Source organism: Phaethon aethereus, assembly GCF_964289735.1.
Source record: "Phaethon aethereus genome assembly, chromosome: 2".
In the NCBI taxonomy this organism is placed as follows: domain Eukaryota; kingdom Metazoa; phylum Chordata; class Aves; order Phaethontiformes; family Phaethontidae; genus Phaethon; species Phaethon aethereus.
This window is the reverse complement of record NC_138582.1, coordinates 99564171-99580760: the sequence shown is the minus strand read 5'-3', so window position 1 is coordinate 99580760 and position 16590 is coordinate 99564171. Positions and strand designations below refer to the sequence as shown.

Genomic DNA, 16590 nt, shown 5'->3' with positions numbered 1-16590 from the left:
AGAAGTTGTTCTTGATTGGCATATCAAGATACCACCACAAAGATAACATAATTCTTAACCTGAGTAATCTTCACAGCCCTTCATCTAGTGTGGGTAGAAAGACAGTTTTAGCAATTTTCACACAGCTGAGACAACTATAATTCACATAATGCCAATATTAACTTGAATTCATGTGTATGCTGTCATTGAGGTTTGTGACATTTCTTCTAATAGCTATAATCCATCTCAGCTTAAGATGTTACTGGTTCTTACCCGTTTTCGCTTGGATTGGAAGCTAGTAATATTCAGCATACTCCTGTCCACAGGCTAAGGGAGGAAAAAAAAAGCCTAAATATTAGAGGACAATTTTTTTCCTAAGAGAAGGTTCTATCCAACAAAAACATGGGGGTTTTGTGATCAACTTACAGAAGAATGGTGACTAGAAACAGAAGACGGAATTCTTTTAGCATCCTGTTGAAAAAACAGTGCAACAAATTAAACTGGACACTACATATGGAAGTTCTTCATCCTATACTAGCACATACATAAGAGAACAGGTTAAAAGGAGTGCCATTTACCGCCAAAGGACTTGACATCTTCTCCAATGACTGCAAGATGCGCCGCGCTGTGGAACTTGTCACACCATAGGATTGCACACTTGCTTGTTTAGCTTTCATCTGCCTTCTTACTGGTGGCTGAAAAATTAGCATTGCAAATGTTATGATGCCTGATTTTGAATTAAACATGTGTGTATTTTATGCCCTATGGCTACACTGATGATATAACCAATACTCTCGTGATGACAGAGAAAAATGCACTCACTGGGCGTTCAAGCCATGAAGAAAATATACTCTACTGACTTTATAGAAGTTTAAGTGAGGCCCTACACATCTTGCCCACAGGATAAAGCAACAAAAGAAATTTTTAAGTGTAAAAGGTTATAAAAGGGAAGATGTTAGGCCTGCAGGGTCTCTGAAGCAGTAATCAGGAAAACAGAACTGAAGCAAAGACTTGTGCTGCAGAAAGTACTTTCGGTAACAAAACAGATCTTAAAACCAATGTATACAATCATCATCAGGAATTTCTAGTTTTACTCCTCCCGTTTCCTCCCTTCCCCCAAGATTACAGTTGACTGCAGATCTCTTTACTCCGTTTAAAAATAAGATCTGATTTGAACTGTAACAAATCTAAACATCTTACCTAGAAAAAGTATACTGTTTTATTTGCACCACATGACTTTGAATATAATCATAAAAAAGTCACTTCTTTCAGTGTGACTTTTTAAAAAAATGATATTAAATCCCTCATGTAACCACATCATGCTTACCACGCTGCTATGTGAAGACAGGCAGCAGACCATACAGCATGTAAAAAACACAAGTGAGACTCACTGTAATCCACAGCATGCAGCAACAAGCAAGCTAGTCTCTCCTTTAAAAGCCTGCTATTTTGGTTCCTCTTTCTAGCATAACCCACATTTATTTTGTAAAAAAATAAAAATAGCTGACCCAAGAGGGCTCCTAGCTTACAAGAAGTTTTGAGTGTTCTGAAGTTTGATTTAACACCAAGTCAGAACAAACCACAAGTTTTCAAGGTTGCCCCTAAGTCAGGAACTTGTAGGTCCCCTTGTTCCATGGCAGAAACAGACTGCCAGCATAGGTCCAGCAATCTCTTATTTCCGGTTCCTTAAATAAAGTTACTTTTGACTTTTGATGATTCTTTAAAATTAAGGTCATTTTGATTTAAACACATTCCAACCGAACCAGATTTTAATGACTTCCTTTTAGATTCGACTCTAGCTGCTGAGAGTTGTCAGCATTTTTAATTTACTGGTTCATTTTAGAATGCAAAGAACTCTTAGAGGCAAGTAACTCTTTTCAAGAGCTATCTGAATGACATTAAAATAGAAAGCGTTTTATTCTTTATCTTGAGATTGCATTTAGGACTGCATGCCTCCCTCTAGGTAATAGAAAAGCAAGGATCAGCAAAGTTGCCTTTTAGATACTACTATAGTAAAGACTGCAGTTTTATAAAACATATTCATATCATGAGTGTAGGCATGCTTGTGTAAGATCTACAAGACAAGTATCAGGCAGGTAGCTTTTGCTATTATAAACACAAGTTTTCAAAGTTATGCCATCATTGTTTTTATTTTGTTATATTGCTATTTTAACATAATACAGTCAGAGAGAGACAATGGTGGAAAATGGCATTTTCTGAAAGACTTAACAACAGAGGAAATCCCAACTACAAACAACTAGCCAGAACCTAAGATGCTACTGTCATTCTTGTGCATTATGACAAGTATTTCCACATAAACTGTTAAAAAAGAATTTAAACAGAACTTTTTCTTTTCTGCTCTTGAAGGCTAAGAGGGCAAAATAGGAACTGTTGCCACATTTTTAGCTCCCTGCTCACAGCTCTTTTGGCAGTGCTACCTGTTCTGTGTTTCAATTACATTTTCCCTCACACCACACTACTATTCTCATACCTGATAAGGAGCAATTTGCACTTTTGTCTCCCTTGCTGCTGCAGCTGCACCACCATAAGTGGTCTTTCCAGGGTAAAATGGAGAATCCCCAAGCTGGCTTGTCTTAAAGACGGAAGTGTTTCCAAGTGACTACAGAAAGGTATTACAGTAAATGGTTAGTAAAATGGCTACACGTTCAACTTGATTAAAATTAATACTGTGCAGTACTTACAGGAGAGGGAGATCCAAAAACAGATAAATTGAACGCAGGTTTTTTAGAGCTAGCTGCAGGATGCTGTGAGAGGGAGTGAGATCTTTCAGCCTCTGTGGACCAGAGCAGTGGTGCTGAAGTATTTTTTGAAACTGTGATATCTGACAAAATGACACATGCTATATGTAAATGCCTTGTGTACATACAGAACTTTAATATTAAAGATCACACTAACTCCAGAGTTCTTTAATACAGAAAAATAAGTCTTACAGAATGAAAAAGTCCCGTAACACTCATTATTCCACCACTCTAACCTTCAGAGTTCTTCAAACAGGTAAGTTTCACATATTGTATAAAAACCAAGTATCAACTCTGAACTTGAAATCTGTTCACAGAACTGGAAAAACATTACCTTCCAGTAATCTTTCAAAAGCATGCATAAATTAATAGTATGCTTCCAATGCAGAGAAATTTTACTTCTAATTCTTTCATGGTAAAATAAAAGGGAACTGCATAAACACTGGTGCATCTATAACAGTACAAAGTTTTTTCTATGTTGGTAAAGGGTTTTAAACCTGAGAAATTCCCCAAAGGCTGAACTAACAGAGTTAACGACCTATTTTCCATGTATGTTTTATGGAGACACACCAGAAAGTTCCAGTAAACTCAGGTTATATTACTAAACCCTGGCAAAATCTACTCCAAATTGTAAACATATGTTCTCCAGAGAACTTGCTGAGCATGCCTCAATTCCCGTTTATATGTGGGATTAGAAAAAACTGCAGACCTGCTGTTTGCCCTTTCTCAGTGAGATCACCTAGGTCCCCATCTACATCAATACGATGTTGGTTTGTTGTTTTTTTTTTATTTTAAAATGGTGTACATTCCTTACTGAACTCAGCAAAAGACATGGCAGTATCGAAAACTGATGCCTTCTACCAAGAAAGGCCAAAAAAAGCAGCCCAAAACTTCTTCAGTCAGAATAGTTCATTTATTGACCCCTGGTGAAAACACAGGAAAATATCTTGTGTTTCTATTTGTCACCTGTATTTATTCACATGTAACCAGCTGTCAGTTAGCTATTCTGAGTCACTCTTCTTTCTAGGCAATCAACCTAGCTGTCAAGCTACAGTGAGTCATCTTCAGTTCCTACTATCCCAGTTCAAGATTTACAGATAACCTAGCTAAAAGTATGTTTATCAGCACCGACTCTTTGTAACATCAGGGTCTCATAAATGTATTCCAAAGCACAGTTATATTAAAAAGGTGACAGGATTATATACTTCAAAAATACTAAAAATTAAATTTAATTCTAACACCCAAAGCTGACATCCACCTACTTTATTTACTAAGGTGATGTGGAATATTAAAGAGTGCAAAGTACTTCACATTACCAAAAAAATCAATTAGAGAACATGGAAGTTACCTTTATCAGATGCTCGAGAGGAGAAGCCACTGGTTGTTGAGATGTTATCATCATCATGCTGAGAGGTAGAATCTTTTATTTCTTTTACAAGAGACAATCCAGGACTGCCAATGCCAAGTGCAGAAGATGTAGAGGGCTGACAATGTGGTACTGTGGAATCCAACACGGTACAGTTCAAATGGCTCCGATGAAGAGAGGGTCTTGTTAACACATCTGAGAAGTTCAATGCAGATCTACTCGTAGATGGTTCTAAACAAGAACAGGGAGCCATTAGCTTTCCTATAGACAAGCTCACAAAAGCCAAAACCTGTTTTCTATCAACAGTTATGCTATTGCCAAGTTCTAAGCACAAAAATAGAGAAGCCGAATTTAACTTCTTCCTCACCCAGATAGGGTTTCATCTGTCTGATTACAACAGCAACACTGCTTGCAATACTAAGTATTAATGCTGCATTAAGAAGTAGTTAATGAGGTTTTACAACACCAAATTCTGACCCCAGGCTCAAGTGCTCTAGCACAGAGTCCTTCACTAAATCAAGCAAGTATAAATTCCTTCTTCTGCAGATAAACCTTGCAATAAGCTTTCCAAAATTTGAGTTTACATGGCAAGTTACAGACAACTCTGCAGTTTATATCATCTTGTAATAAAGATGATGTTAATCTGAATACATAACATGAAAATGTGTTTTTGCAGAGATTGGGGGGGGGGGGGGGGGGGGGGGGAGTTTGTTTGTTTTGGTGTCATCATCCCTGCTCCCAAATTCTACCATATCAGGTCATGCTACAGGCAAAACATTATCTCCTATCTATTAACTTTGATATTTTGGCACAAAGACAAGTAAGCATCGTGGCCTCAGCTGCAAGATGGCCCTTTTTTCCTCGTGAACCAAAGGGTTTGTAAGCACTGCCAGTGTCCTTCCAAGAGGTGGTCTCACAGCTCCAACTTGCCAGATGAACGGAACAGCTACTACTGCATATCTTGTCCAATAACCATCTAAGTACACAGTCCCTCCCAGGAATTCTGGGTATGAACATGATTTTTAGTCACTATCCTCTTGATATTTGCACTGAAGCTTAAACTAGCTAGCACAATCTTCATAACCACCACAGTACTAGTAATTAGTTCTCCAAAGCACTGGTAGTTTTTAGGACTGTCTTGTTCGAGATAAAGAAAGTGTTACCAGGCTGAAGGCTGGCCAAGCAAAGGAATACAAGCTGTAGCACATTCGTACCTCAGAGATGAAGAATCAGGCTGTCTCAAATTATAACAGTAATAACAATTAAAAAATCTTATTATTAACTATAGCAAGAAAGATTTGTCTACAGTATCCACGGACTGAAACAGAAGCTACTAAAGGTTCTAGGGTATCCATCTGCTCCTGATTTTTTGGAGCTAGAAAGTTTGCTGTGCAGCTGTTCTTACTGAAAAGTCCTTTCACATCGTTCTTCAGGAAAGCCAACACATGTTCCTCATTCATGAAGACCTTCTCTATTCCTTTATCCAAACTTATTCTCAAGCTACAGCTATGTAGAAAGCAATAAAGCTCCTTTTTACAATTAGATGACATTGGTGACAAAGGTATTTCCTCTTTTTTTTTTCATTCTGCCAACAACAGAAGCAACTGACTTTCCACACAGATGGTTATGTATGTGTGCTCAGACAAAACTTCTCTCCTTATTAAAAATTAAGTTCCACAAAATTGCCCATTTAAAAGAAACTCAAATGACAGCATATATAAATTTACAAAGGAAAACTACAGAAACAGTGAGAGGCAAAGACATAAAACAGAGATTAATCTTTTACACAGTAAATTAAGGGGTTGCAAACTTCCTTGCCAAGAGTCCAAATAGGTTTTCAAAGACCCCACGCTAGCCATGCACACACTTTACCAATATTTGTTACCAAATAGTTAAAAAATAATAGTGTCAGAAAACAAGTTTCCAAGTTCTTCATTAAACTAACAAAGAACTTTACTAAATTGACTGAAGAAGACCAAAGGGGAAAAAAAAAAAAAATTAGGACACGAGAAGGAATTTTCCTCTTGCATTTTAGCACCTGGTCTTTTGTTCTGAGGTCAACAAAACAAATTAATGTTTTTATCACTTAGGCAATTTGACAGATTTTCATTCTAGAATTTTTAAAAAGAAAATGTAACCCAGCACACTTGCAAATGAATATTATCAATATTTTGCACCTGGCTAATAGACTACCTGAAGTTAACTGAAGACTTCCAAGAGATGTAGACAACTTCCAGTATGTTTCACAATTATGTTTACAGTTTAAAGCTAAGAGTTTCACAAACAGTAGTTGCAGGTTTTTTGTTTGTTTTGAGGGCATTTTGGGTTGGGGGCCAGGGAGGAGGGTATTGGTGGTTGTTTGTTTTTTTTTTTTTAATTCTGTCAAAAAGCTCCTTCCAGCTTCTCTTAGAAATTTAGATTCAAAACTAGAAATCTGTGAATAAATACAGATGGCCAGAATACTAAATTATTTTTCACATACCTTCTAAATTAATTCTTGCTGATTCAGGCGTGACTCTCCCATCAATCACTATGGTATCTTCACTTGCATAATCATGGTGGTAGGTTACTGGATTCTCTTCCTGGTTTACAGATTCATTTCTATCTACACATTCATCTTCACTTTTATTGAAATACTTCTGTAACCATCCAGGTACAATGTTTTTCACAGACTCTGTCACTCTGCTAATGATTCCCTGCTTGAAAGAGAACACACTTGTTAATTACAGAAACACAGTCAACAGCATATGCTGGGATGCAACCTTGCACAGACCTTGAAAGACAGACATTAGATAGCAAATATTCAGGGCAAGAGTAAGATAGAGGGGGTTGATCCTTGACATAGGATCTCTATGCTTGTGGGACATGCATGACAAAAATTCACCTAACATTGATTTACTACTAACCTATCAGTTTCTGTTCAAAATTCTGAAATTCCAGCCAAAGTTCACCAGAGGCTTGTCAAGTCACAAGGTCAGCAGGAAATTCTATTTCTAAATAACTCTTGATGTACGTACTTTTTTTGAGGACTCCTCCTCTTAATGCCTTCACTTGAAAAACCATCACAAACAGAAGCTCAGCAATTATCTACAGTGATAGTGATGACCATAATAGCTGCTAAAAATCAGTGAAAGTAAATATTTCTAATTTTTCTAATGATGAACTGTAGTAACAACATGTATCAAAAAACCACTGTTATGCTCTGAACAATCAGGGTATCCTTAAAGAAACCCTGGAAGAAACAGCTATAGCTGAGTAACAGATGCCTCACTACAGGACTGTTAAATAGATCCATTTTGATCAAATTTAATCTCATGGTATGTTAAAGTTTTGGATCTCCAAACCTCAATATTCTGCAATTACTAAATACGTAAAAGCCATTTCCATTTTGACGTTTGCCAATTACTTGCAACGCTTACATTCAACGTTTAAGAAATATTTATTTACCATTTTGTTTTAGGCAGTCATTTGCTCCCCATCTCACCCTCAGAATTTCAAACACACCTTCCTGTCAAATCTCAGCCATGCCCAGCAGATCACTTGCAGCATGGAGCTCCCTCCCTCTTACACTGACTGCAGCCACTGAACCAGCTGCTAAACTCTGCAAGCTGCGAGCAAATGTGAAAGCTAACTCAGCAATTTAACTCTTGTTACTTTTCAGTTTCCAAAGTGTTTAAACAGATTTTTATTGAACTCTATTTTCAGTTGCTAACACATGTATCAAAGGCTCTGGAAAGGTACTTTGATATTTTCCTGGGTTTAGGCAACAAAATTTTCGAGTCAAAATTATTATTCAGGTGTAGAAAATTGAGAATATTCCTTGAACATGTAATAGTTACAGTCTAGTAAACAATTCTAAAACAAGAACTAGGCCGTGTTCAACTTTCTTTAAAAATGTAGCACACAAATGAAACTAGAGGCCAGTATTACTGAAGTCTTTCACACACCGTAATGTAAACACCAGCTTAGAGGAGCTATAATCAAATTAGATACCCTGGAATCTGGATTTAAGAGTGGAGCGGGGAAAAAGGAGGAAGGGAAGGTGGAAAACAAAAAGCCTTTTCAGAGAAAGTCGTCTTAATTTACAATTTGACGTTTTTCATAATGATCTGTAACTTGATCTTGTACTTGCACAAAGACAGAATAAATACCCGGGGACAGTTTAAACCAGACAGAATACAGCATAACTATCCCCAGTCCCTCATTTCCACCTGTCCCTGTGGCACACGCTCCCCTTTTTTTGGTGCAAATATTTTGCTGCTATGAATAAAAGCGTATCGGAAACTCACAGGAATTAAAATTTGCCAAAATGAGCAACTGGTCAGGACACAAACTGCATCCAAGGCACTGCACTTTCCAAAAAGCTAAGCACTACTGCATTCAGCATTGCTAGAGAGTTTCTCTGTCAGAGAATAGATATTACTGGCCATAAAGCAGGCCTGTATGATTCTCTTGCTAAGGAAAACCTCCCAGGACTGAAAGCTACCTGAGACTCAAGACAGAAGTCATAGGCATCCAGAAGACTAAACACCCAATCATTAGTAATCCAAATGAGTAACTGGAGAATCCAGCTAGACTAATAATTAACCAAGATGACATTTTACCATCCAGATCTAAAAACCAGACTGGTTTGACCCTTTCTTACATATGGCAGCCTTCCTAGCATTCTCCACATCATCAGTGCTTTAAGACTAAGCAGGTAACACAGGGTAACTTCCCAAACCAATCCAGGAGCTGGAATTAATTCAATGCAGCCATACTGTAGCAAGTACTAACAGCCTGCTCCATCTGGTCTAGGTACAGTGGAAGACAAGAAGCAGAGTTTTACGCTCCAGAATACTGCTGGCTTAGTGACAAAGCAAGGAAAAGCAAAACACACAGAAATGCATCTCCATTTTCTATCTGCAAAATGAAAATACTGATTACAGGCATTGTGAAAGAACTAGGCAAGCATTATGAATGAGCCATCATCAAACACAGATCTTCCTAAAAAAAAAAACAAACCACCAAACTCCGCCCTAAAAGTAACACAGGCACCCCATGCATGCCCACTCATCAAAGAAACAAAATTAGGGAAAAAAAAAATTTCCTTATGGTATCTCCTACCTGCCCACCACAGCTGAAAACCAATCAATAAAGCAGCACGGTTGGATTCCTGATTATTCAACTTCAGCACATCTATTTGAGCACCCTTTCCCTCTCCCTGTGCACACAACACAAGCCCACCCTGTCAGCAGCAGAGCACTCCCCCTCTACCACTCCTGCATCACCAGCTCCGTACTTTGTCCATCCCAGGTTCCTGGGAGCTACCGTCTCCCTACACAGGCATCCTTAATCCTTCTAGAAGGCTGACAGCGATATCGCACATCTCATCGATGCAAAGAGATCTTCAGAGGTGAAATACAGATGACACGACGCAGGGCAACTCTAACAACTTTGCTTATTCCTCCAGCAAAATCAGAGCGGACCGCTCCGACCCCAATCTCCTCATGCCACAATCACGTACCAGTCCCTTCCTGAACACCTTCATTCACTACAGCTACATCGAACACACTACTGCACAAAAACTCTAGTTCCCAACCCCAGGTTGGGAGCGGAGGAAGCGGTGCTGACACGCAGCTTCAACGCTTGTAACTCCTCATTTCTACAGGACACAGAGGCACCAAACTTAATATTGTGAACGGGCAGAAGACACCACAGGGCAACCCTGACCGCATCGCAGCGTTTTAGTCAGTGAAGGTGTTTTAGTCCTTAACTGATTTCAGCAGTCTGAGAGCTGCTGTCATTACCAACAGTTGCCTGCTCATCTTAAATGCACTCATACTCTATTCTTGTCATAAAACATTAGTAGGAAAGCAGAACAAGACGAAACAAAAAAAATCCACTTAAAAGATCCAGTAGCTTAGGAATAGATACTTACAACAGCTTTTCAAATTCCCTGCATCATCCTAAGGGTCTGCAGTTCCACTAGATATATCTAAGTCTATGTATACAAACACCACAGCAACAGTAACTACAGTTACTCAAGGCATATTGCTTTGAGATGCAACTCTAAGCAAAAGATATGCAGACAGAAACACTAATAAGTAAACAAACAGGTGTCATAATTTATTACTTTAAAATACCATTTCTTCAAAGGATTTATATAAAGAAAAAAAAAATCGATAGGTTATGGTCACAGTTGGACCTCCAAACTTAAAAGCAGGCTTTTTCTTGGCCAAAAATATTTATGGAATAGGACAGTTTTCCCAGCTCCTAAGGGTCTTTCACATAGCATAGAAGGGAAAAGCGCTGGCAGGAGTACTCAGCAATGATGCATTACTGGAAAACATCTATTTTTGTAATTTAGTTTATTTCAATCTGAGAAGCTTAAGTAAATCCTACTATACAATGCAGGATATACTGAAAAAAAAAATTTATATAAAGGTCATACACTAACATGAATTTATCAGAGATGCAAAATACGCAATCAGATAAAAGAGCCAATTTCCACTTCACTATATGCACACCTCTGAAAAGCAGCAAGTGTTTACCTCCAGGCCTCTTAGATATTTCTTTGCTTCTTATGTCAAAGTTCAAGTTATTAAAACATATGAATCAGTAAGTCCTCAAAAAGAAAACCTGCACCTAATGGTGAAGTTCACCGAGATAGAGCAGATCAGTCAAACCACTTCCAACCATCAAAAAGGAGTATTTGTCCTCTCTCCATCCCCCACAGTTACCTCGTGCCAGCTCTGGCACATAGCAGGCTACTCTCCGTACTAACTGAATTCATTAATCTGGCAAAAAGTACGTGTTTCTCTGCTGAACTAAAGAGTTCAACTGGCTCAGTGCACCAGAACTGGCCGAAGAGAGAGAGCAAGATCAGGCAGCCAGGACAAGAGGAAGAAGAAACAAAACTTCTCCCTTCTGTGCCTGTACTACCATTAAAAAGATTTTCCCTTTCTCCACCCTTTCCTTGTGCTGCTACTAGCACATACACGCAGCCAAGCGACAAACTGTATTAGGGCTCTATCAAATAGATTGAGCCAAAAATTTGGCTATAGACTGTGAGGGTGACGACTGCCCCTCAAGGGGCATCAGGTCGCTGGTCCAGCTTACCATGTGGCTGCACAGGTGCTTGATGCAAAAGTAGGTACAGAGATGGAAACATGACATGTTTGTCTCTTGTAGCAGCACAGACTTAGACTGGCTTAAACTAACTCTGCTTTTGCTATTTAGGGAGTGGTTTCAATTTGGACGTAGGACAGCAGAGTTTGATACTTCATTTAGAAAAAACAGACAATAAAACTTATGACTTAATATGAACAATATGCTACAAGAATGTAATTAATTATGTAACATTTGAAAAACAACAATTTTATTTAAGGCAAGTGGACTAGTTCAGAGTTATTTCTAAAAATCATGAAGAAAGGATTATGATTCCAGATGCCAGTGTATTTCCTCCTTATTGCATGAAGTGAGCCCTGTTTTCCTGAGTCTCGTTAGCTTTAGAATAAGCATCCCCAGGAAATTCAGGTGCTATTTTACATTTTGGCATTGCTTGCACACCTGTACCCATCATTACCATTTCCAAGTGAGCACAAAAAGCCAGCATATGCTCCGATAGATAAATCGGCATCTACTCCACTAGGGTAAAATCTTCGTGACGCCGAATGGTTTTATCTCAAGTTTTGTCCACACCTTTAGTTGACACAGCGACAACATTACAAAAGAGAGCACGAAGTACAAGGCACCTTTCTTCCTTCCTTATAGGACACGTTACATTAGGTTACACTTAATTACACCTAGTTAATCCTCAGCAGCTATCAGCAATGGGCTGATATGTTCAGTGTTACACTTTGAGACAGAAATCTATCAGCATCAACAACAAAAAACGTAAGATTAAGGAGACTACTTTCACTTACAACTTTGCAAGCAGTTTTAAAGGAGTTCATTCTTAATCTAAGAAGGGACTCTAAGTACAGTTAATATTTTTTTATTGGAAGACTGACGCATTTATGCAGTGTGTCTGCAGCTAAGTTTCGTAGAGGGTATGTAGAATTAATTGAAATGCTGCTCAGACTCTTTCTTTTCCTGTAAGGGAACCGTATAGTCTAAACCAATTATTTTTACTTAACAAGTACAACAATAGCTAAAACAACATCAGGATAACAAACTCTGACATATCTGCACAGGCAAGAAGTTTAAAGTTTGCAAAATTAGAATGATCAAGAAATACATTTCCCCTAGCACCAGATGGTCTTTACAAGGCCATTAGTACACATGACCAGATTTAGCACAGTATGATAACATATATTTTATATTTAGAATTTAAATACACAGTTTAGGCATAAAACTGTCTATCTTATTTATAGGTATTCTCTACACAGTAAGACCCAATTCATGACAGTATTTCAACATCACCAAACATAACTGATAATAGAAACAGCAAACTCCCCCTCTTTCCTGCATTCACAGTAAATAAGAAGCTTATGCATAGAGGCCTTCAAGGTATCATACCCCATACCTACAAATTTGCCACCTCCTATATATACTAGACTCCCAGCAATGTACGAAACATTTTCAGTGCCACTTTGCCTAAACGCAGTCACAAACCTGGTATCACAAGCTCGTCTATGGCACGTAGCAGTGAGGACACGGTATGTATGTAAAACACAAGCAAGGGCAGGCCAAATTCTGCAACAACTCCTGAAACAATGGCTACATGCCATTCAAGGGCAACTCACAGCTTGCTGTTGTCCATCCCCCATGTCCAATGCTTTCTAGTGCAGACAAGGCTTTCCAGATAACTTGAAGCACATCTCACAAAATTAAGTACTCACTGCTACGTAATTTCATTCCTGACACTTTGGAGTGGTACTCCAAAGTAAACCATAATATTCAAACAATTTTAAATCAAATGTGGTGTTAGCAAAAGATAGCAAAGTACTCTCATGCTCCCCCTGAAATATCTTTTCTATCCATGCTGATCTACAAACTGAGTTGACAATAGTGTTTTGCAAAATGTAGTACGTCAATCCTGCTGCACATTCAGTATGTTATCTTATTCACAGTCTTGAACATGTAAGTTAAAATGAAGCAACCAAAGAATCATCTTTGGTTATGCTCTGCGATTCTCTGGTATTTTAGCAAAACTCAAAGCCTTCCTACTTTTTAAGTGTCATACATAGACACTGTCTAGCATATAAAAGTTAAACCTCAACAATTCACCTAAATCAGCAGAACCTGCATTTAATTTAAATAGGACACATTTAACCCTGCTGCATACAGTTCCTGACTGGATTTAAAAAAATGTAAGAATTAGTGCCTAGGAGAAACTAAAATACTGACTTTTGGGCACAGCTGCTTTAGCTGCAGCAGAAGCTATTGCTACTTTCTTTGACACTTTAAGGTAGTATTCCGATACTGTAAAGCCAAGGTAGGCTCACCTCTGCTGCAGGGCAGTAATCTTCAGTCATAAGGGGCAGCAGTGTATTTCTAGCCATAGTTTTTTATCACGGCTCAACTGACAGAACCAAGAGCATCTCACAAACATATAACCAACATCTCCAAACATCGTTCTCTTACCAATTAACTTGAAAAATTGCCACTGCGCATAGAGATTGTTTATTTTTTAGCGATTGTAGGTAACAGCATCTGCAATCTGTGTATATTCTACAACTCTGGAAAGTAAGTTTAATAACAAATACTAAGGCTGACATTAGAAGAGGGGAACTGTTATAGCTAAACTTAACATGTATCCAGTCGCGCCCTGGTAATTCCCCAATGCAGCTACATTTAACCAGTTTTACACCTTGTTTACATCTGCCTAGCTCAGGATGACTTAAACTACAAATGCACCTATATTACAGGCTTGTTCATACTGGTATAGTTTTTTCTCACCAATTTAATATTTTGTTATCATAAATATTTCAGTGCCTCACTAGACCTGTAATCCAGTCTCAAAGAAAACGCCAGTTTTAACTCTTTGCTTCGTTTACCACAGTCTTGGAGGTCACCAGACCTTAAGCTCTAATTAGGGGAAGGAGTCATAAGACTCAACTACTACAAAAAAGTTTGATTCGAAATACCATCATAAATAAAAGCAAAGTCAGTCAGCTTTCCAGGACACTCTCACACAACTCTTTCCAACAGCAGAGCTACGGAAACAATAATAAACAACCTCAGCAAGGAGAAAGAAAATTTTGTACTGGCACAGGTATTCGCAAAGCCAGCACGTGTGCTAAAACTGTAGCTGTAGGACTTCAGTGCATGTTGGTGCCCATGTGCTAGCGTATGCTTTTTTTTTCCCCAGAAAAGGTGAATATAAATACGAACTTACGCTTACTTTAAAAAACATAGTGGTCACAACCAAGCCAAACACACGCAAAGGAACTGTAATTAAATGCAACATACAATTATGAGATGAGTTATAGAAACTCAGCGGAAACTCGCCCCTCGGAAATATTAGTACTGCTGCCCCAACATGAAAGCTTTAGTGATGTTGCCATTCCTAGACAAGGGAAAAAAAAAATTTATTTTCTCATCAAAAGAAGGTGAATGTATTTGTAAACTCTCCAACAAAAACAAAGAAAAGCAAATTTCATAGTGAAGAGAAGATCTTTTAATTAATAAATATTTTTGTACAGTAATCTAGAATACCACAATGACAAACACTGTATCAGCAAATTGCAAAGCTACTTATGCTTCAGGCAAAGTCAAACAAGCTAGTTCATACTTGCCTTCCCTTAATTTTAAGGTGGTCCAACCGACTTGGCTTAAAGGCGTTTAGAGTACTTAGCCCGTCCCTTCTACCAACAAAGGTTGCTGGTACAACAATCTCCCACCAGAGGTGGTGACATATAGCTGTGCACAACACTAGCTTCAGGTGTCTCAACTGTTAGCAAAATTAACATCTCTTTGGCTTAAAATGTGTATCTAAATTGTACCTTCAATTAGGCAGTTGTAACAGGCAGATAAGACCTGTTTAGGCATAAGGAGAAAGCAAGTCAAGACTTTTAAGCAGCGCTATAAATAAAAATAAAATACGGAATGTAGTGGCAAGGGAAGGCACCTGGCACAAGACACTTGTACAAGGGAAAATAAGAAATATGTCCAAATTTAGGGTAGTTGTTCATGAAACTGCATAGATAAGTAATTTAATGCCCTAAAAAGTAATAAAATTCTGCCTGATGGCTAGAATTCTTCATTAGAAAAATATTGTGGGCACTTAATAATTCTTCAGCATTGAGAACATTTATTGTCCGTTCCAAAAAGCACAAAGGAGAGTTTTCATTATGTTGTCTTAGTAGTACATACCAAGAAACATATACTGAGGAACATCTCCTCCCCCTTCCCTCACGACTGTATAAATATCACTATTCAACATATTGTAGATGTACAATAGCTACACAATAAATACCAGACTGATTACACAGAACATTGAAAAGATAGCAAAAAACCCCACAGAGTTTTTGCAAATTAACAGCAGAAAAATGGAAAAGTGTATCACATGACCTACCACTAAGAAAACAGAAGGCATTTAAAAAAAAAAAGGTCTATAAAACAGCAGCCCTAGAGAAAAGTCTCTTAGCTATTACCTTCTTGAGGGCAACCTTACAATTTATGCTAGATAAGATGCAACGGTGAGATGAAGGCATTATTTCTTCCTTCAAAAAAGCAGCACAGCCCTGAAGACAGAATTAAGAGAATGGACCAACGAAAGGATTACCAACCTTGAGTAACATTGACATTTACACTGAAACCACATGTCTGTGTGTGCTCTGTGGTCCAACATTTTCCTAATATGAAATCCGAATTTCCATTTTTGCAACTTCAGTCCATTGTCTCTTTTCCTATTGCTATGAACCTTGTTCCACGTTCTCTATACTCTCGTTAGATATCTGCTCCTCTTAAGCTGAATGCACCCAGCTCTCTCAGCCATGTGCCTCAGCCCCTTAGTCATTTTGGTGGCCTTCAATTAGACTCACTCCAGTAATGTCAACATCTGGTTTTGTACTGGAGAGGCCAAAATTGGACACAACATTCCAGATGCAGTCCTGGAAGTCTGAATAGAGGGGAAAAACCACTTCCCTCAACATCCTTCCCACCTTCTTACTAATGCCACCCAGCATGCAGTTGGTTGCCTTCACCTCAAGGATATGCTGCTGACTCAGGTTCAACTTGCTGTTCAACAGGTAAGTGGGGCTGTTTTGTTGCAGATGAAGGCCTTAGCATTTGGATTTGTTCCTCACAGCTCATTTCTTTCAAGATCCCTCAATGGCAGCCCTACCCTTCAGCATACAATAGGGCCAACGTTCCTTCATCCCAGGTTGTTAATAAAGACATGTATCAGTATTGGCCCCAATATCAACCCCTGAGAGCCTCTATTAGCCATCAGCTGCCACTGGAATTTTGTATTGCTGATCATAAGCCTTTGAGGTCAATGGTTTCACGAATTTTCCAAGCACTTTACAGTCCACCTGACAAGTCCATATTTCACCA

The 16590-nt window shown here is 38.4% G+C and overlaps 1 protein-coding gene across 1 annotated transcript in view; it reads right to left on the bottom strand.

The window, feature by feature from the left end:
• Positions 1-16590, bottom strand: part of NUP153 (nucleoporin 153) — a gene marked incomplete at both ends in the record, with an annotated part of 43656 nt that overhangs the window by 21698 nt on the left and 5368 nt on the right. Inside the window, 7 exons of the mRNA XM_082015383.1 lie at positions 253-306; positions 406-450; positions 558-674; positions 2471-2599; positions 2682-2821; positions 4087-4335; positions 6587-6803. Coding sequence (XP_081871509.1) covers positions 253-306; positions 406-450; positions 558-674; positions 2471-2599; positions 2682-2821; positions 4087-4335; positions 6587-6803 — 951 coding nt within the window. The remainder of the gene's footprint in view (positions 1-252; positions 307-405; positions 451-557; positions 675-2470; positions 2600-2681; positions 2822-4086; positions 4336-6586; positions 6804-16590) is intronic.